General features: G+C 39.5%; 1 protein-coding gene across 2 annotated transcripts in view; it reads right to left on the bottom strand.

Moving 5' to 3' along the window:
* PLEKHA7 (pleckstrin homology domain containing A7) overlaps positions 1–21,555 on the bottom strand; it is a gene marked incomplete at both ends in the record, with an annotated part of 166,457 nt that overhangs the window by 53,647 nt on the left and 91,255 nt on the right. For both annotated transcript variants that reach the window (XM_082316621.1, XM_082316620.1), the window contains 2 exons: positions 7,156–7,267; positions 18,148–18,231. In XM_082316621.1, coding sequence (XP_082172747.1) covers positions 7,156–7,267; positions 18,148–18,231 — 196 coding nt within the window. The remainder of the gene's footprint in view (positions 1–7,155; positions 7,268–18,147; positions 18,232–21,555) is intronic.

Genomic DNA, 21,555 nt, shown 5'->3' with positions numbered 1-21,555 from the left:
GTAGTGGTTTTTAAACTGTACTGAGACTCATATTACAAATAACCTCACTGCAATAATTCATACTTCATTACACAGTAACAAAGTATTTATAGCATTTTCAAGGGCAAGTAAATAGACAATGATATTTACAACATAGCAAAGTCAATCTCCCACTTTCATCAACATATCAGTGCCAGGACGGTCTGCCAACTCCCAGCTGAACAGCAGCAGCACTGGCGACTGAAGTCTGAAAGGCAGAACTACTGAAGTGTTAGTGTGCTTGGGAAGTATTTTTGAGTGTACTACAAGAGCTGCATGCAAGTCTCTGCAACACGGTACAAGTCTCTTACACGCACGGGACTTTGTGCGCATGAATGCTACTATTCCTCTTTGTTGTTTGCGGGGGAGTGTTCTGTTGTCTTTGGTTTTCTTTCCTGTTTAAATTCAAACAACATTGATAGCTTAATAAAATGCTTGGACTTTGACCCTGCAAACAAAAGGAGAAGACAGAGTGATGCTGCTAAGGAAGAAACCTAGATGGCAGGTAAGTGGAAATCACAAGGTCTAGGTAATGGTTTGTGTTTTACTGCAACCTCAGTTTTGACTCACATGGGCAAAACTATTTCAAAAACAAACAAGGAAAGCCTATCAGTCTGTGAAAAAGACAGCAAGAATCTCTGGATGAATAATCTGCCTATTCTTTTCCAACCTCAGCACAGTTTGCTACTGCAATTGCTTTAGGAACCTGAGGTGCACAAACCACCTGTACAGTTGCTCCCGACTTCTCCAAGGAAAGAGCTGTCCAGATTCACTCTCTGTCTGCTTCCTACAATGAACAATTCCTTTGTTTGAATCTCTCCTCTCAGCTGGTCAGAGTGCTGATGCTCTGTCAGCTGCAGACAAACAGCAGCTCTGGAAACAAGCACATTTGTCATACACAAGGGATGATATCATGAAAATATCTCAGCATACTGCTTCTGCCAATCAGGCAACATCTGGACTAGAAGACAGTATATATAATAATACAACATTCTAGCAATATATGATAACATTAAATGGATTCTGTTAATTTTGAGGCCAGGCTTTACCAATTTGCGCTAAATTTCACCCATTTCAGTAGACATAAGCACACATCTTAATGCAGGATTAAGATAATAGCAATAATCAGTAAGAAAAAAAAAAATCCACTTTTTCTTTGGTGCTATAGCATATAAAACAGCAATGTAGATGTAACAGTCATAAGGAGATATCAAAGGGCAGATTTTACTAGGTAGTTGCCCCAAGGTCTGTTTACCAGGAAGCAGCATGCTGCTTTCAGCTCTGCTGAGAAGTCAGGTGAGCTACGTGTCACGGTCATTTCTGTGAAACGCCCTGATGCTTAGGAGACACGAATAATGCCAAGCGTGGGCTTTTCCCTTGGTGTGACACCTCCCCTGACACCTCAGTGACAGTCTGCACAAGATTTACCCATGGCCCAGGGCAGCACAGGAATCATAGATCATGGAATTGTTAAGGTTGGAAAAGACCCTTAAGATCATCAAGTCCAACCATTAACCTAGCACTGCCACGTCCACCACTAAACCATGTCCTCAAGCACCACATCTACCCTTCTTTTAAGTACCTCCAGGGATGGGGATTCAACCACTTCCCTGGGCAGCCTGTGCCAGTGCTTGACAACCCTTTCAGTGAAGAAGTTTTTCTTAATAGCCAATCTAAGCCTTCCCTGGCGCAACTTGAGGCTGTTTCCTCTTGCCCTATCACTTGTTACTTGGCAGAAGAGACCGACCCCCACCTTGCTACACCCTCCTTTCAGGTAGTTGTAGAGAGCAATAAGGTCTCCCCTGAGCCTCCCCTTCTCCAGGCTAAACAACCTCAGCTCCCTCAGCCGCTCCTCATAAGACTTGTGCTCCAGACCCTTCACCAGCTTTGTTGCCCTTCTCCGGACACGCTCCAGCCCCTCAATGTCCTTCTTGTAGTGAGGGGCCCAAAACCGCACACAGTATTTGAGGTGCAGCCTCACCAGTGCCGAGTACAGGGGCACGATCACCTCCCTGGTCCTGCTGGCCACACTATTCCTGATACAAGCCAGGATGCCATTGGCCCTCTTGGCCACCTGGGCACACTGCTGGCTCATATTCAGCCAGCTGGCGACCAATACCCCCAGGTCCTTTATCACCGAGCAGCTCTCCACATCACCTGAGCAGCCCAGCTGTCTACGGCTAGCACAAACCTAACAGGCCAGGTTGTAAACAGCAACAGGTTTCTGAGCAGATGCCCCTACCATTCAGCTGGCAATAACCAGTTCACAGTAAAAGCCAGGTGAGGATGGTATCACTGAGACCTCCCAGCCCATTTCTCTGCCATACCTGTGCTAAGGCACTCAGCTAACAGGCTGCAGAGCACAATTACAACCACAAAATCTCTCTCAGTACTCACTCGCAGATCTACAAGCAGCAAGTCTGAGACTAAACGAAGGAAGAAATAAGATGTCAGGCATTTTGTGTTTGCGACTGAAAATATTTCAAAAAATAACTTCTGAACCTGCGTCCAGGTATCACTTTAAACACACACACAAAGATGTATCATGAGGACAGCCAAGCTCTGGATAATCGTACAATCATTGGGCCAAAGTGGCGAGGGGGTGTAGGTGGGTGGGGTGTGGGTGTGGGTGTGGGGGGGTGCGTGTGTGGGTGTGTGTGTTCTCTTAAGAAAAATGAGATGCAATAAATTCAGTCAAGATTTTAAAAAACTGTTACCAAGTGTTAGATGCAACAGCTACGTTACAAGGATGATTAAAAATCATGAGGCTCAAACTGTTTAAGGCTCTGAAAGGCAAAAATCTATGCTTTGCACCTGAACAGAAATCAATTTACAAATTGTACAGAATTTAGTTTTCTAATTTTTCTTTCTCATATTTATCCTAGGAAGGGTGGATGAACAGAGGAACAGTTAAGGTATAGCTAATCTAGCCTGACAGCAGGGTTTAAATTTGATTTTTTCACCAGATCCCCTGTCAGTGATCAAGCACTTTGATTCTCTGACCTTATTTAATTTTTAAAAAAATGCAGACCACAATGTAGAAAAGTCAATCTTGGACTTGGTCAAAAGACCAAACAATTTCTATTACATGGGAGGGGGGAAAGTTTCCCTAAGGTTGTGTATTCTCTATCAATACAATACCCATAAAAGAAACAAAAAATAATTTTATGGTGCTTTAGGTAATTAAAATTTTTATATCATCTGTAGTATTAATCATCTCATTCCGCTCTGGAATAAAACAAAGCATAACAGATACTGAATGTCAGGCTGTGCTTCCACCGACTAGAATAAAAAGTTAGTTTAAAAGAAAAGGTATATTTTTAAAACTATTTGTCTGTACTGCAGTAGTCTTAACTTAAAATATTCTGATATCATTGTTGCGTGTTGAAAAATGCAGGTCAGAGCAGCTGCCTGTGTCACTGAAGACAAAGAAGTTGCTTTTGACTTCAGTACATTTGTTATGCTGGCTTGTTTGTGAATAACTCCTAAGTTTTGGGAAAAAAAAAAAACAAAAAACAAAAAACAAAAAAAAACCAAACAAACAAACAAAAAAAAAAACAAAAACAAACAAACAAAAATGTCAAGAGCCAAAATTTTCAAATCCCTTTTCATCACTGCGTCATCTCCTTCCTTACAGTAGCCTCTAGCTGAGGAGGAAAGTTGCTAACTTAATTATAAAATGTAATTTTTTTTTTTTCTAAAACTGGACAGTTAAAAAAAAAGTAAACAGCCTTTCATTTGGAACAGATTTTCTAAATAGCAAAAAGGAAGACTGTATCTTGGTAAAAATATGCATATATATACACACATAAGAGAATACAGAACTTCCAATCTACAGGGAATTAACAAAAAAAACCCAGCCCACAAAAAACCCACCTATTTAAGTCATAAACTCTTCCATTCAAAAAAATCTCAACGTTACACTAACAAATGAACTCATGAATCATAGAATCATATAATCGTCTAGGTTGGAAAAGACCTTCAAGATCATCAAGTCCAACCCTTTCAGTATCTCTAAGTAAATTAGACAAAATCCTTATTTTTCAGATGGGAAAAACTGAAACTCTTAGGAAATTCCTGCTCTTAATATTGAATATTCATCTACAGTGGCCCTGTACTCATGCCTGTGTTCCACACTCCAGCTCCACACAGTCCCACCGAGCTGGCACCATCGCATACCTGTCACCATTGCCTCTTTCTCTCAACTGCTAGACGCGTTCTTTATTTACTTGTTGTAATCCTCACCTTCCATCCTGGAAAAATACCAGCAACTATCAGCGTCAACAACAATTCAATTACTTCTCTTACGCAGAATCCATCCAAAACACACTCTCAAAATGCAGATGATAATAAATACATTACACTACTATCCTTTATGCTTTCGACTTGGCCAAAGTACTGCGTAGCACAGTTAACACTTACAAGCTTCCATTCACACCACCAGATGCTTTAACAGACTAAATTCCAAATGTACCTTACTCTCAAACTGAAACAGATCTTTATTCCTCCATATCCTTCATTTGTAATCAATATAAATGGCTTTTAATGTGGTTAGTAATGAAATTGAACTGGCTATGAACAAGCAGATCTTTGGGACAGAGAATGGCTGTGGTTTATCAACATGCCCTTTTGCTTTTTATTCCCTCAATTCCATACCCCTCAAATTTCAAAAGGAAGGGTAGACTGCATTGGTCTAAAGTCTTCAGACGACCTGTTCGGACAGCGCCAGCATCAAAACGGTGGGGCCCATGCCAAGAATCTATGTGCATTTCTGCAAAACTGCCCATCTTGGGTGTCTCACAAAATGAAGCCTTATATATTTATATGCACATCAATAAAGCATAATGACATTTTGATAAATATAAGCCTCATTTTGGCTTTTTTCTTTTTCTTCTTTCCAACATGCTCCTATAGTTTTACACTGTTCAACTGAAATTGTTGGACAGAACACGTGAAATTCTCTTTCCAAACAATTACTTTTTATTTCAGAAGTTTTATTCAATCCAAGTTCAGACTTGAACACTGCAACAGGCAAGCCAGAAGTCTTCATCTCTTTCATCTTGAACTGAGAATGACAAATCTGTTGCACAGTTGTCAGCTTACCTTCCCCCTCCACCCCAAAGGTAGCAGCAATTCTTAGCTGTCAACTTTCTGTGGAAGAATCAAGCGGAAAGCCATGTACCTGGTGCTGCACTTTCTGACTTGGTACTACTTCAATGCACATAGCTCTACATAAAAATCAGTTTGAATTTGGCCACGATTCCAACACTATACCTATACAGTTTTGTGAAGGCATTTGCAGGACAAAATTATGAAAGCATTTCATAAAAGATAATAATTAGCTATGGGTAGCTAGAGACCTTTGCCATGACAAACAGAACGTGTCTCTGGCTTCATGACCGTGTCTAAAGTCTGCATCTGGGAACTCGCTCTCTGAAAGAATGATTATGGAATTCATGGAAGAAAACATTTAGAAAGAGATTAAAGGATCTTAAAATGTACTCTCAACGTGCCAAAAGTCAACCTCAAAATGCAGTACACACTTTACAGCCTTTGTTCTCATTGATAGTTCACTTGAATTAATTTTGTTAGACTGTGAAGGAATTTAACAGATCTCCTTCTGACTCTGCAGAACAAGAGGAGTGATTTCAAGCCTGGTAACACATGCAATGGTGAAACAAAGCATACATAAGACAGATGTTGGTTCTCTGTTTTAATCAAAACATCAGTAAAGTATTTATTGAGGGCCCGCAGAAGGATGGATCTTATATAAACAAACTTGGTGGAGAAGAAAAGTACAGGCAAGCCCTCTACAAGACCTCTATTCAAAGTCTAAAGCTGCCATATATTAAAAAAAATGCTACACCTGGGAACCTGCCAGAAGCATGCATGGCCACAATTACGCTGGACTGCAAACAAAATAGAAGCAGAGACCAAAACCAGACCAACTGAAGTTTTGGGAGGTGATTCTGGCTATTCTCCAAGCTGTGATGGAAAGAGCATTACCCTCACCTGTAGCTGTGCAGTTCTGATGTCTCCAGTGAACTAGCCTCTTTGTGACAGTGTTTTTGTGAGTACTAAGTTTACTGTTTTCAGTCATAACTTCATCTAGCACTTTAAAGATAAATGTATTCTTGAGATTTGACACATGACAATCTTTGTGTTGGTCCAATAACCTATACACTTTGGATGTAAAGAAATTTATTTATTTATTTATTTATTTATTTATTTTCGCTTTTCATGAAATTGTTTTCATCTTCTCCAATATTCACCTAAGCAATTCAAAACATTACAAAAAGATTTCAAGTGATTCCAACTCAACAAAAATACCTTTGCAACCAATTTGGCAAAGTCCTTTCTTCAACTCAATTACTTAAAAGGCTTCACACTTTTGCATTTAAAAAAAAAATCTGAGAAGTTTAAGAACTGCAGGCAAAGTTAAGAAATCTATCTTATCTCTGCTAATTCTTCCAGTATTTTTTTGCTTCTTTTTATCCAGCCACCCCTCATTCTCACTGTACTGTAATTTATTGTAAGGTCAAAGAAGCATTAAACTAGTCGGTGACACTTCAAGTACAGCGCTTTATTGTATTTTGTGCAATAATAAACACAGGCCCTTTGTCAATGACAAATAATGGATTTTTCTATTATTAAACATTCTGTGTGTAAACTTGGTGTTTGCACTGTTTGTGCACTACAGTGATGACAGAAAAGGATCTAAGTTGTTAATAAGAGGAGGAACAGCAATAAGGTTTCACGGAAAAGTAAGAACTGCAAATTACAATTCCTGGTATTCTGCAGCACTTCTTGCCATGTACACGGGACTATCAAAAGACTTGCTGGAATACTAGTATTAAATGTACTTACTTGCGTTCTTAAGAAGCCTCTCAAACTTTACATGTCACAATAATCGCTATTTTTCAAATTATCATTCAACACCATCATGTGGGTATACGGTGCTCCTACGCTGTAAAAGGGTTTGTGCTTGGGTAGAAGATACTACCTCTTATTTGAGGTAAGTTATTAGACTTCTGGACTAAACCCATGGCCCTAATAAAATCAGCTTTAAAAGAGTATTGGATTTAAAGCGAGTGAAGTTCTAATCATCAAGCTGAAACAATAGCCTTTTTCCTTTACCTTAGAGCCAGGTTTTGTATCAACAGCAGATGTAGTTACTGCAGTGGACGTTTCACTGACCATGCTTGAAGGTCTTTGGTTTATTTGTTGCTTGGACATAGATGAATTCTGTCTAGAAAACAAAGAAAAACAGATAAACTAAAGCACAGTGTTTCAAACAGTCCGCTTTGCCTTTTTATATTTAAGATTCACAGTGAGCAAATGAATGACAGACTAGTCAAATATTTCCCATGCATCTGCAACTTCCTTTGCACCACCCCTATTATTTTGATTTCAGATATTTCTCAAGCAGATGCTGCCAGTGACATCTGATGATTGGTATTTGTCAGTGTATCAGGAGGAAGAAACCTGCCAAATTGTCTGCAAACCCAACAGAGAATCAAGATATAATAAAGAGCACTCAGAGAAGATAAGGCTAATGCAGAGAAACTAAATTGTGCCCAATTTAGAGGCTTGACTGCAAACATGTGGAAGAGCCAGTACTGGGGAGGGAAGGATAGGAGTCAGCACTTTGCAATAACAGGCTTCTTATTTAAAATCAAAGTGAGACTAGCCGACTGTTACATCTTTCACTAACTTAATGTTAGATCTCTGAATCTGCCCAAAATATGATTCATAATCCAATATGAATTATTAAAATACCTTTTAAGTGAAATACTGCAATTCATGGCAGATAGCATTAGAAATAAATAACTTCTGAGTCATACTAAGATTAAAGAAATCTTGATAACTAGCTCAGATGCAGATACCCATTTAAAGCATTGGTGAGATCAATCCTACCATAAGAACCTGTTCAACAAGGAAGAATTCAGTACAGCTGCCCAGATGAAGAAATCAGAGGATAAATGGAAGTGCAAAATCTTGTGGAATCCCATATGCAGGTTGTGAAGAGAAGCCTCAGCAGCCAAGCTCAACACCAACTTGTGAATTAAACCCACAGGTGGTATTTTCAAAAATCATTAACGACGTTGTTTAGTAAATTGTATCTTAGGAACAAGTAGCAATACAGTCACATCAGAAAAAACAAAACAAAACAAACGATGAACAACTTATGATTTTCCTTTTCCCATCCTAGTAAGTCACCAAAGCCAAAAAAAAAACCCAACCAAAAAAAAAACCCACAAGCCACACCAAACATTACTGTTGCTACCACTGAAATTCAATCCAATTCTGAACGCAACAGAGAACAGAGCAATTCTGAGCAGTTATCACTCAGAAGAACAGAGAAGAAGAGTTTGCAATTGTAGTAGCTCAACACAGGGTTTAACTGAGGACAAGGTGTTTGCCACCATTGCTCTTCCTCAGTTACAACCTGAACAATTACCTGTCCAAAAGCTTTTATATTTGATTTGGTGTCAGGGAAAGCACATTTTTCCATTTGTGACCACACAGTTTCAATTAAGCTTGCAAGGAAGTAACACAACCTTGATCCCATTTCCTTTATGCCTTGCTTATCTGGCATAAATCCCTCCTTTCTAGCTTTTATATGTACGTTCGGGTCCAAGATATGAGAACAAACTACAAGCCGACCCCAAAATCCCTGGCCAGCCTTTAATGCATGAGAGCTTCATCACATCAGTTTGAGTCAATTTGCCTTACCTCTTATGGACCAAGTATCCTACTTCAGCATTTAATCAGCTTTAGGAACATCCAGTTTCAGCAAAGAGCAGATTAAGACACTTCCCGTATATAACACTGCCTAAGCTATTTCTGTTGATCAGCCAGTCTTATTATCTGCTTTTGACTCTGTTCTCACTTGCTCCCTTTCCACTCTATAAACTTTCAGAACAGGTAGAAAATGCAGACTTACAATATCCCTGCATTTTGCTTGTAAAACCATCTTACTTGCCTTTTCCTAATATTTACTTATCATAAAGGTTCTATTTCCCTGCTCGAGGCAACTAAACAGAGGTTTAGATCCTTTACAATGTCCACACCACAAACTATTGAGTTTATACTGTAGGACAGTCACATAATACATGTGATTTTCCAGATACTCACTGGGACAAGGAGGGGGGGAAAGGAGGAGGTGGAGGGAAGAGGATAGAGCACGTAACATACATATTCAAAAAGTCTGTAGGCCTTCCCAGACTAGAGATAATCTGATTAGATTACGTTTATTCATTTTAGAGAGTAGCTATTTCACAGAGAGCTAACTTTCTCAGGAAAGACAAAAATGAAAAATAAAATTTAACTTTCAACAAATTGGAATTAATTTTTCCAACAAAAACATTAATATGGAAAGAGAAATAACCCCAGAGGAATGGCTTTAATCTACCAATCAGGGTAGGCAAACTCAGATTGAACAGATTTTCACTATTCCACAAGATACTGTTTCACATTAGGTTAAACATACTGCAGTTTAAAAGAAAGAAAAAAAAATTAGAACTACAGCGGGAGATAAGCTTTATATATTTAACAAGACCATCACTATCAGAAAATCATAATGCAATACAGAACAATAAATGCATAATTTCTAAGCATTCATAATTTGACCATTTAGCAATCTCTCTTCCACTTGCCACTGAAAATGATCACTGCCAATAAATTGAGCTTTCCTTTTCTAGTAGTACTAAGATTAATGACAAACTTCAACTAGGAAAAGAACAAATTCACAATGAGAAAAATGTTTTTTAAAAAATGTGAGGTTGTTGCCCTGTGGAAGAACTCACATAGCCAGCAAAAGAGACAGTAAATCCACCAAAAGAGAAAATACATTATTGTCCTCCTAAAAAAAGCCTTAGGCAGCAGTCACTGGTGATCCAAACTTTCTGTATGTAACAGAAAACACCAAACAATACTGAAAATTAATTTAAGTACTCATATATAGTATTTCAAGGATAAAATAGACTTGCATGAAATCAGAACATAACCAAACTCAAGTATTCAGGTCTCTTAACAGCTAATTAATATTCTCAGTCTGTTTTTAAAAGCAAATAAAAATATGCAGAATATGCAGAATTACCTGAAACATCCCAGCATGTAAATGAAGTTAACACTGTCCTAATAGTGTTTACAGATTAATCTTTAAAAATAAGTGACTGTAGCACTAACTCTGTGCATTCAGAAACATTAGTTCAGAATCACTATTACCAAAGACGTTTGATAGTATCTGTTATTCAAGACATCCCATTCTCTCTTGATAGTGCTGTTTTTTTGTCTATTTTCAAAACAGTTTTCTTACTGCCTCCCCCAGGTGCGTGCATACACACGCAGAATTGCAGTATGTACATTCAGAGCTCCAGTGCCTTATACATCTTTCTAAAATACTTGAAAATAACACTCTATATAGTATCTCCTGTCAAGCAACTCCCTGCTCTACTTAAACAGTGTTAGTATGTCTACAGAAATCACATTTACCAGCTAAAAGAATTACACGGCCAATATTTGGTTTATTAAAAAAAAACAAAACAAACAAACAAAAAAACCCAAACAAACACTGAACAACACAAAAAAAATTACACCAGTAGCCCATATTGAAAATGCAATACTCACGAGAGAACACATTCCTTTTCTCTAAAGGATCATAAAGATTAGCCGACTTAGAAGATCCACATTCATACCAGCAACCTAAAAAGTTTATTTTGTTGAACCCAAATACGACACAATAACATCATGTCAATCTATTTTTAATACTAATAAATCTCCTATTCAGCTAGACAAACAAATTAACTGTCCTAGTATTTCCATACATGTAAACATGGCAGATGTTTATTTTGGGGCTGTTTGGGTTTCCTCCTTTCTCTCCACCTGATATTTTTGCTGCTATAGTAACCAAATGCAATAGACAAAATACGATGGCTCTCTCCCCAGAGGTGATACACAGCCTTTACCAGTTGCACAAAAAACAGGCAAAAAAGAGGGTAACACTCATTGGATGAAGCTCACAATATATATATATTTCCACATTTATAGAATCACATAATCATAGAATGGTTTGGATTAGAAGGGACCTTAAAGATCATCTGGTTCCAGCCCCCCTGCAGTGGGTAGGGACACCTTCCACTAGACCACGTTGCTCAAAGCCCCATCTAACCTGACCTTGAACACTTCCATGGAGGGGGCATCCACAACTTCTCTGGGCAACCTGTTCCAGTCTCTCACCACCCTCACAGTGAAGAATTTCTTCCTTATATCTTATCTAAATCTTCCCTCTTTCATGTTTAAAGCCATTACTCCTTGTCCTATCACTATGTGCCCTTGTAAACCTCTCCAGCTTTCATGTAGGCCCCCTTCAGGTACTGGAAGGTCACTTGCTATAAGGTCTCCCAGGAGCCTTCTCTTCTCCAGGCTAAAGAACCCCAGCTCTCAGCCTGTCCTCACAAGGGAGGTGCTCCATCCCTCTGATCATCTTCATGGCCCTCCTCTGGACCCACTCCAACAGGTGAGACTTACCAGCGTGTAGTTCCCTGGGTCTTCCATTTTTCTCCTTTTTAAAAATGAGGGTTATGTGTCCCCTTTTCCAGTCAGTGGAAACTTCACTGGAATGCCACAACTTCTCAAATATGATGAATAGTGGCTTAGCAACTTCATCTGCCAGTTCTCTCAGGACCCTGGGATACATCTCATCAGGTCCCATGGACTTGTGCACCTTCAGGTTCCTTAGATGGTCTCAAACCTTATCTTCTACAGTGGGCAGTTCTTCATTCTCCCAGTCCCTGCCTTTGCCTTCTGCAATTTGGGCAGTGTAGCTTAAGCACTTGCTGGTGAATATGAGGCAAAGAAAGTCACTGAGTACCTCATCTTTCACCATATCCTGGGTAACCAGGTCTCCCATTTCCTTCCAAAGAGAGCCCACGTTTCCCCTGGTCTTCCTTTTAGCACCAACATACCTATAGAAGCTTTTCTTGTTACTCTTGATGTCCCTGGCCAGATTTAATTCTATCAGGGCTTTAGCTTTCCTAACCTGATCCCTGGCTGCTTGGACAATTTCTCTGTATTCCTCCCAGGCTACCTACCTACCCTCTGTAGGCTTCCTTTTTGTGTTTCGAGTTCGTCCAGAACTCCTTGTTCATCCACGCAGGCCTCCTGGCGTTTCTGCCTGACTTCCTCTTTGTTGGGATGCATTGCTCCTGAGCTTGGAGGAGGTGATCCTTGAATATTAACCAGCTTTCTTGGGCCTCTCTTCCCTCCAGGGCTTTATCCCACGGTACTCTACTGAGCAGATCCCTGAAGAGGCCAAAGTCTGCTCTCCTGAAGCCCAGGGCAGTAAGCTTGCTGTGCGCCCTCCTCAGTGCCCTAAGGATCCTGAACTCCACCATTTCATGGTCACTGCAGCCGAGGCTGCCCTTGAGCTTCACATTCCTCACCAGCCCCTCCTCGTTGGTGAGAACAACGTCCAGCACAGCACCTCTCCTCGTTGGCTCCTCTATCACTTGGAGAAGGAAGTTATCATCAATGCATTTCAGGAACCTCCTGGATTGCTTATGCCCTGTTGTGTTGTCCCTTCAACAGATATCGGGGTGGTTGAAGTCCCCCATGAGGACCAGGGCTTGCCAACGTGAGGCTGCTCCTATCTGTCTATAGAGGGCCTCATCCGCATGGTCTTCCTGGTCGGGTGGCCTGTAGCAGACCCCCACTATAATGTCATTTGTCCCTGCCCTCTCTTTAATCCTGACCCATAAGCTCTGGGTCGGCTCCTCAGCCATCCCCAGGCAGAGCTCCATGCACTCCAGCTCCTCGTCTGAACACCCCCTCCTCATCTCCCCTGTCTGTCCTTCCTAAACAGCCTATATCTTTCCATACCAACACTCCAGTCATAGGAGTCATCCCACCAAATCTCTGTGATGCCAATAAGATCATAGACCTGCAGGCATGTGCACATCTCTAACTCCTCTTGTTTATTCTGCATGCTATGTGCATTTGCATAGAAGTATTTAACTTGGGTTCCCGATGAAGCTGACTGGCTGGAATTCCTTTGTGCTCATCTTCAGATGCTTTCCTGTTGACCTGTGATCCTTCTCCAGGCTCTGGGCATCTATTGCTAGCACTGGCATTAAATTGGTAGGAGTGGGATGGATTGAGGTTCTCCTCCCCTGGCAACTTTAGTTTAAAGCCCTCTTCACCAGCTTGGCAAGCCTATGACCAAAGATGCTCTTCCCTTCTCTTACAGATGGACCCCATCAGCCCCTAGTAGACCAGGTTTCTCAAAGCGAGTCCCATGGTCTAAGTAGCCAAACCCCTGGCTGTGGCACCAGTCCCGTAACCATTTGTTGATTCGCCAGATTCAATTGGCCCTTTCAAACTCCTTCCCTTTGACCAGGAGGATTGATGAAAAAAATACCTGTGCTCCAGAGTCCCTTACCGCCGCTCCCAGGACTCTGTAATCCTTCTTCATACTCCTCAGACTGCTCCTGGCTGTGCCATTGGTGCCCACGTGAAACCACAGCAGCAGATGATAGTCAGTGGACTGTATGAGGCTTGGTAGCCTCTCGGCAACATCCCTGGTATGAGCCCCCAGTGTGTCAGGTTGGAAAATGGGTGCCTCTGTACCTCTCAGAAAAGTTGCCTATAACTGTCACCCGTTGCCTTTTCTTAGTTGCACTGGTGGTTATATGGGGAGCAGATTGGGCTGCCTTGCTCAGCTCCAGCGTCTCTCCTGGTGTGACAGGCTTTTCCTCTTCAGTCTGCAGAGCAGTAAAGCAGTTCTGCAAGGGCATCTCAGGCTTCGGGGGAAGTCTCTTCCTCCTGCTGATCCTTGCCATTGCAACCGTCCATTCTTCATTATGTTGAAGTCTTATATTTTAACTTTAAAGTACTATCATTTCATTTGCAAACATAATACTATCACAAATATATTGTAATACTTCTAATACACAACTACTAGTGTTTAGCAACAGATGCAAATAGATACATGGCTGTCAGTTATTTGAAGAACTGTTATTTAAAGAAAGATAACACAGAAGAAATCTAAACACTATGTACATCTATCCTAAGTAATTCTATCATAGATTTTTCAGAGAAATTCACATATAACAATTAAACTAGATCTAACACTTTTCCAGCAGCCTTGTCCTTAACACTCATTTTTCCATTCGTTGTTTAGGAAAGGTCCCCTTGTGGGGATTAAGGGTTCATTAAAAACATGAAAGTAAAGCACAGATATTAAGATACAGTTGTTAAATGGAGGGAGGCTACCAGAGGGACTTCCCATATAGCCAAGGTGCTCAAATTATTTAGAGGTGATCCTGAAAACTGTGAGGTGACCAAGTCAATAGAGGACAAAAATTAATCTGGACAAAAACTGAAATGCTGACAGGAACAGATAGAAAAATAATCTTCAGATACACGTAACCATGTGATAAAACGCCAAACTGAATTCAGTGTCAACAACAGAAAACTAATTCAAAGAAAGGAGAAATTAAAAACATCTCTGCAGCTTTTATCACTCAAAACAATGCTAGCAATCTGAGAAAAGGGTATTTTTTAATCTTAGCAGAATGACTAGCAACAGTCAAAGTATATTAAGAATTATTAGGAAAGGAATAGAGAAGAAAAAGTATAATTAAATTATTATAAAAAACAATGGGCTCATACATTGAATAGTGCATTCACCTACAATCAATCACTCCATCAGATAACAAACAAATCTAAAAGCCTTACGCCAAAAAGCTAGCACTCAAGCAGGGCTAGCAAAAGGTACTGAACACATGTCCCACAAAGTGACCAAAGCTTCTAAGCTCGGAAATCAGAATTAGAGGTGGGGATTTGACAGTGGTCTCAGCTAAGAAGAGGTTAGAAATAAGGAATTATTATCACTGTTTCTCAAAAAAATCTAAATCAGAACACCTTTAGGAAGAAGGAATAGCATAAGGATCAAAAGGTAATGTAATTTAAAAGGTACAGGTTCCAGGCAATACTCTGTTTTTATCCTCCGGTTGCAATAGAGTTGAGGAAATCAGATTTTGCCTTAAAAAGCAAGATTGATATGATATTGTTTAAAAGGGGAAATGCCTTGGGAAAAGACTAGCAAAATACAGTCTCGGCCTTCTACTGAAACTATCCAATCCTTTGATCAAGTGAGGCAAGGGTGTCTGGTTCATAACTGACTCATAATCAAGTTAAGATTACATCATTTATTGACATCATTTTCCAAAACTTCTTTTCAAATCTTCTTGCCAGAACACTGCTTCCTGAATGAGAAATGGCCAGAGCAGTCTGTACATTCATCACTTCTAGATTACTGTAGATTACTTTTCTGATGTTAAATGTGTCCTTTTAATAGATACGTTTGTTGCAGCCTGAACCAGTTTGTTCTTACGTCACGCCACTAGCTCCCAGTAAACATCTGGTGACAACTCCTGACTTTGGCTCTAATCTTAAATTAAAATCAACCTGTAAGTAATGTATCACGTCACAACAGCACTGAAGAACAAATTGCCATTTATGAAACCCTTAAGAGTGCTACTACTTCAGACAGGATTCTTCAGCTATAGAAAAAAGTACTCTTAGTCAAAAGGATCCCATGATGGAAAGTTTCCACAGACCATGCAACTCCAGAGACTTTCTGACTGCATCCTGTTTGTGAAAGTCATTTCATCACAAGATACGATCTACAATACCGATCGCAAACTAATACATGATCAACACCACTGATTCCATACAAATCCCTGATGCCTGAGGGAAAAGAACTGAAAACACAGCATAGCCCCACTACGATACCTAGGCCTAAAGACAGGGAGGTGCTAACCGCTCCTTTGATTTCCGCAGAGATATCCACGTACGTCAACAGTGTCGTCAGACAGGAACCCCGATATGACCGTGATGAACAGCAGCTGTGTAAAACCTACACTGTCGCACAGAAGCAGTACAAAATTAAGGAAACCAGAGCATCCCACGCACTTGAAAATTTCATCTTTGAAGTAATCTGAACTGATGTATTAAAACCATCTAATTTTAAAAACACTATGTACTTCAAGCGGATAACAAAGCTTTAGAAAAAATGTTCTCACAAAGACTGTTTCCTGAGTAGTCACTACAAACACATATTCCTTGCTATATCCCTCCAGCCATTCCCTCTTCTTTTAGAATAAAAAACACCTGTCTCTATTAATTCTACTACATTGTAAGATCTTTTTCCTGCTTTTGATACCATCTCAGCGCAAGTAATTAAAGTCTAGAGATGACAAGTTATGCCTGTTCATCTGATTGCCCCCCAAAATAAACACCTTCATTTCTCTTCCAAAAAAGCTTCTAACATATACAAAAAAATCACTAAAGTCACATGCCACCAGCAAGTTGTTCTTTCAATTCTGCCTTTAATATTTTATCTGCTACCACGATTACAAGACCAGAAACAGCCCAGGGAAGTGTGACTAACCCAGGGAGGCAGTCCGAGTTCTATCCAAACACCTATTTTTCCTTACACATGTACAAATCTTCTTTATATTAAATTTGATTGAACCTTTACAATAAATCAAAGAAAAATCAATTAATGGATGGAAGTTGGAACACAGGCACAGTGGCTGTTGTCTATACTGCCTTTGAGATACGCTCTGTTGCAAGGCACCTGTCCTCCTCACTAAACGACTTGGAGCAGCTTGTTTGCGTACTTGTATCCAGCCAAACCCCTCCCAAGCAGCAAGCCACCCGCACACCACGTAATACCTGGGGTGACCTCCAGCTCAGGAGCTATCCCGCAGTCTTTGTACCTGATTACAGGCCTCTCCCACACACTGCAAAATATGTTCAACCTTCTATTCCATGCTGGTTCTCAGCATGGGCCTTAACATCAGACTGGCCCTTGGATTTGCTTTGGGCTTGGGGAGGGCAGCTGTTTAGTTGGGGTTTTGTTGCTATTGTTGTTTTTGTTTGGTTTGTTTGTTTTTCAAACCATATGAGAAGCACTTCTCCAGGCTGTACCAGAAGCTCTAAGCAGAGGGCTGTACAGTCATGCTCTACTTGTCCTTTCCTCTCCAAGTCCACAACAGAAGACATTGCCAGAAAAGCCTCAGCCTCCTGGCAGTCTCATATGGCCCTTCTATGGGCCTCATTTTTCTTAAGGTTATACTGCTTTAAATTAAACGTAAAGTAAATTAAATGTCACATAATTTGAAACATAAAGTGTTCAGAATCGTGCGGGCAGCCACCCAAACCACCACATGCAGGCCATCACAGCTATGATGCCCAGCCTCTGTGATGCATGAAGGGCTAGAGGATGCTTAAACAGTGTTGGAAGACCAGGCTGGAAGAAAAGCTACCTGGTGTTGTCCCATTCCCCTGGCCCTTTGGAGTGGTTTTAGAAGATGATGCAGAACTTTCTCCTAGACTCTGTCTAGGGAAGATTTCCAGTCATTCCATTACAGAAGGGATTCCAGGAGCAATCTAGCATGCAGCGAGGACGACAGGAGCAGTTAAACCCTGGAACAGGGAGTGATCCAAACCAACACCAAAGACATGCCCAGGTACACCAATCTGAACACTTTTTTTTTTTTTTTTAAAAATCAGATAATGAAGATAAAATATGCTGGAAACTAGTACATATGGTTCTATTTCTCTAGAATTAAATGAAGAATGCCTACTCAAAAAATTTTTAATAACTACCAGCCCAAGACAAGCAATTAAAAAAAAAAACATAAGAAAACCAAGGAATGACAATGGAAACTAGCAATATTTTGTGTATTTCAATTTCAGTACAAACCTTCCAGTTTGCTCTAAAGACATTTTACATTTATGTTCTGTATATTTGATATTTATATAAGGCTAAAGCATTATTATTTAAGTATCCTATTTATATTGCCTTTTTTGTTTGTTTATTTTTGGGGGTTTTTTTGTTTGTTTTTTTAAGATTTGGTAAAGATTTTCTCTCAAGCCCTAACATGGAACAGTGCTCAAATCAAAAACATACTATCACAATGAGAAGTAAATTTTTAAGCATAAACCATCTCTATAACATTTTTGCTAAAATACCAGAACAACCGTAAAACTGCTAAACTACTGTAGGTAAATGTGTTACTGTTTTAGATCTCTTGACGTGGGTATAAAACTACTTACTCTTCTCGCAAAATAAATTCAATATTTTCTGGAGAAACCTGTCCTGTCACAGGATGTCTAAATGACGTGGTCTGCTGATTATGGCTGAAAGGAAAAAAAAAAAAAAAAAGAAAAAAAGAAAAAAGAAATTAATATTGCTAAACTCAGTAAAAGATATCTCTTATCTCTAAAGGCAGAACTGTTTACATTGATGCTTTGCTGCTGCTACTCCAGAAATGAAACATATTTCCTAGGTATTTTTGAAGCCAGGAATGTTTTCAGCTCCTTCCCACATTCTTGATGACTTTGCCAATGGCACACTGTACCATTTAATTATTAAACAGGTTAATGTTTTAAAAGTAAACTAGTTGCAATCTTTAGTTAGGGAGATGCACTGGTATTTATGATTATTTACACCTGACTGTTACCAGATTATTTAAACATAACATAGAAATTATACAACAAACACTACTGATTTGGATTTCTGTAAATTTCACATAACAGAACCAGTACAATAACTTAAAATGTTGATGGACAACATTTTACACAATTTTTAATATTTAATGAGATCACAGAGAGAGATTCTGTGGAAACCATTTGTTGCATGCTTGTTTCCCCCTCTAGTATGGTATTTCTTCAATGATTTTTCTTTACACCTCCATGCAGAGAATCATATATAACCTTAGTTGTTCAGTTGCATGGCCTACATAAAACAACATAATTTAGTATTTCATCTGAGTTGAATTAAAACTGGGATTTTCTATCAACTTTCCCCTCAGAGTACTATCTAGATGTTTTGCTACCCTCTGTGAAATATTGCTATCCATTAAAGACAATTATTTTATCTGTGTAACTGTACTCATACAACGCAAAAGTATGGGGTGAAGAAAGCTTGTTTCAAGATAAACTGGTAGTCTTCCCTCCTCCCCAAAGCAGATCATTGGAATTAATTGTATAGAAAACACAAGGCAATTTCCAGAGAGTCTCATACCTACTAAGCCTTATTCTGCAGCCCTGTCCAAAGAAGCAATCTATAACAATCACAAATCTTAAAGACATAGGAAATTGAAGATCTTATTTCAGAATTAGAAAGGTCGCAGCTGAGCTGCTGTTAGGGAGCCTTAGAATTACAGAGAGTCATGAACCAAGAGCTCGCTTTAAATATTAAGGTTCCAAATTTTTATGGGTTTAGTTAACAATATTTAGGTAAACAACATCCAAAACTAGAATTCCCACCAAATGTAGCAAAATGTTAACACACTGTGAGTACATTGGGGGGGGGGGGGGGGGGGGGAAGCTGTTAAATGAATTATACATCAAAGAGCCCAAAATGAACACTTCATCTATTTTTTTGTTTTCAAGAAGATTTAGGGTTTTTCCTCCTGTAATTCCCAGCAATCTCAGGTCTTACAGATTTCACCCAATTGTCTAGCATAGCAGGATGTCCCCCCAGAAACAGAATAAGACATAAAGCGATATTTTGGGGTTTCAAACTAATGAAATTCCAAAGACGTAACAGCCTTTCTGTAGAGTAAAGGACAGCTAAAAGTCACACAGCTCATGCACCGATAACATTTAAATGTAAATAGCTCAGGACATGTCTTGATTAAAAAAACCAAAACAAAAACAAACAAAAAACACCACAAAAAAAAAATTAACCCCCAAACCCCCAACAACAACAAAAAAAGCCCACCACCAAACCCACAAACTGCTCACGCTAAGTCCCACTTGGACCATAAATGGCAGAGGATGTTTTTTCTGTGTTATGAACTACGGGAAGTCATACATAAGGGACCAAGATAATGAACATTTTCAACGATAAGCTGAAAGCTGTGACAACTTCTGGTACACCAAAAGGACTTCTTCCAGCCCCACCTATTACAAAAATTCTAGCCTTACAGCCATTAAAAACTGTGAACAACATATTAGGCCATCAACCATCCCACAGCACCAGCGACAGCATTCATTTCCTAGAGTGGTGAGAACTGACCTCTGCTACAGAGGTGGGTTAATGAAGTACCTTTGCAGTATCTAACTCTTCAATTTTCCCATGAAATCCGAGTTCAGGAGAAAGTATTTCCAGTAAGCGTGGAGTGCTAACATCTACAAAACAACCATGGTCTTTTTCTCACAAAAGGACTGAGGAGTATTGTTTTCTGAAGAAGCAGTTTTACCTGAGTTTATATTCTGAGTATACATCCAAAGAAAGGAATAGGAACTTGCAGATGTCAAAGAAAATAATAAATGAATTACAACTAGCAATTAAACTCCATTTTTGTCATACAGTTCAAACAGTTTTAAGCTAAACCTCTTTTCTTTTAAATCAGGACCGAAGTAGTCTGTTTAACCTTTGATATTTAGGCTAGGACGACTAGCAAAAATGCAAATACAGAGCTACCTTTAAAAATGAAAGTACATTGTCAGCTTTACTCTGTCAGCAAGCTCTCATGTGCAGGCTTTTAGTCATTAATAACTCACTCTACAGTTAAGACTAAGAAAAAGGACTATATTCCAGAAGTGCTCTAGGGTTATTTAGGAAATGAAATTACCCATTGTAGCATGCTAGCACTGTTACAAATGTATTATTATTTCCTATGAAATAAATTCACCAGGCCTTCAGAAGATTAATTAGTCTCCTTGCTGTAATTAAAGAGCAAGTCCATTACTAATAGACTAAATATTATTTGCTAATAATAAAAGTTTCAGATGGAAAGTAAACACTACTTAAATATCTGAGCAATTGCATTTTGGGACAAGTTTTGCACTTTGAGTAGTAAGAGCAGAGAAACAGAAGGATAGTTGCATCACTACATAAAAAGCAGACGGTAATTTCACAGGCAAGGAGAAGACATACAAAACCAAAACTTTCTGCAAATCTGCAGCTTCAATCCTGAGGACTTGACTGGGAAGAGAGAAACGAAACCACTACCACTAACAATTAAGTTTTGCAGAACACTGTGGTCTATTTGAATTTGAAAAGTGAGAGTTTAAGTGTTTTGCCTCGTAGGACTCATTAAGAATAAGCAATACTATTCAAAACAACCCATACAACAGATGGCTAATGCCTTGCAACAAGGAATTAGATGGCAGGGAGATTTTTGTCCACAGTGAGAGCAGTCAAACATTGGAAAGGTTGCCTAGCAAGGCTGTGGAATCTCCATCCTTGGAAACATCCAAAACGTGGCCGGATAAGGCCTTTAGCAACCGAATCAAAGTTTTAAAGTTGGTTCCAACTTTGAAGCTGGCGTGGCTCTGAACGGGAGGGGCTGGATCTGATCGGGTGCAGAGGTTCCTTCCAACCTAAATTCTTCTGTTCTGTCATTCTCTGCTGCTCCCTCCATCTTTCTGTGCAAATATCATTTAATTCTTACAATCCCTTTGAAGCTTTCCCAGTATTTAAATAGATGTATACCAAGAATATTAGCAGTA

The sequence above is a fragment of the Platalea leucorodia genome (assembly GCF_965183815.1).
Source record: "Platalea leucorodia genome assembly, chromosome: 7".
Lineage (NCBI taxonomy): Eukaryota > Metazoa > Chordata > Aves > Pelecaniformes > Threskiornithidae > Platalea > Platalea leucorodia.
The sequence above is the reverse complement of the archived record's forward strand: the minus strand, read 5'-3'. Positions and strand labels throughout refer to the sequence as shown.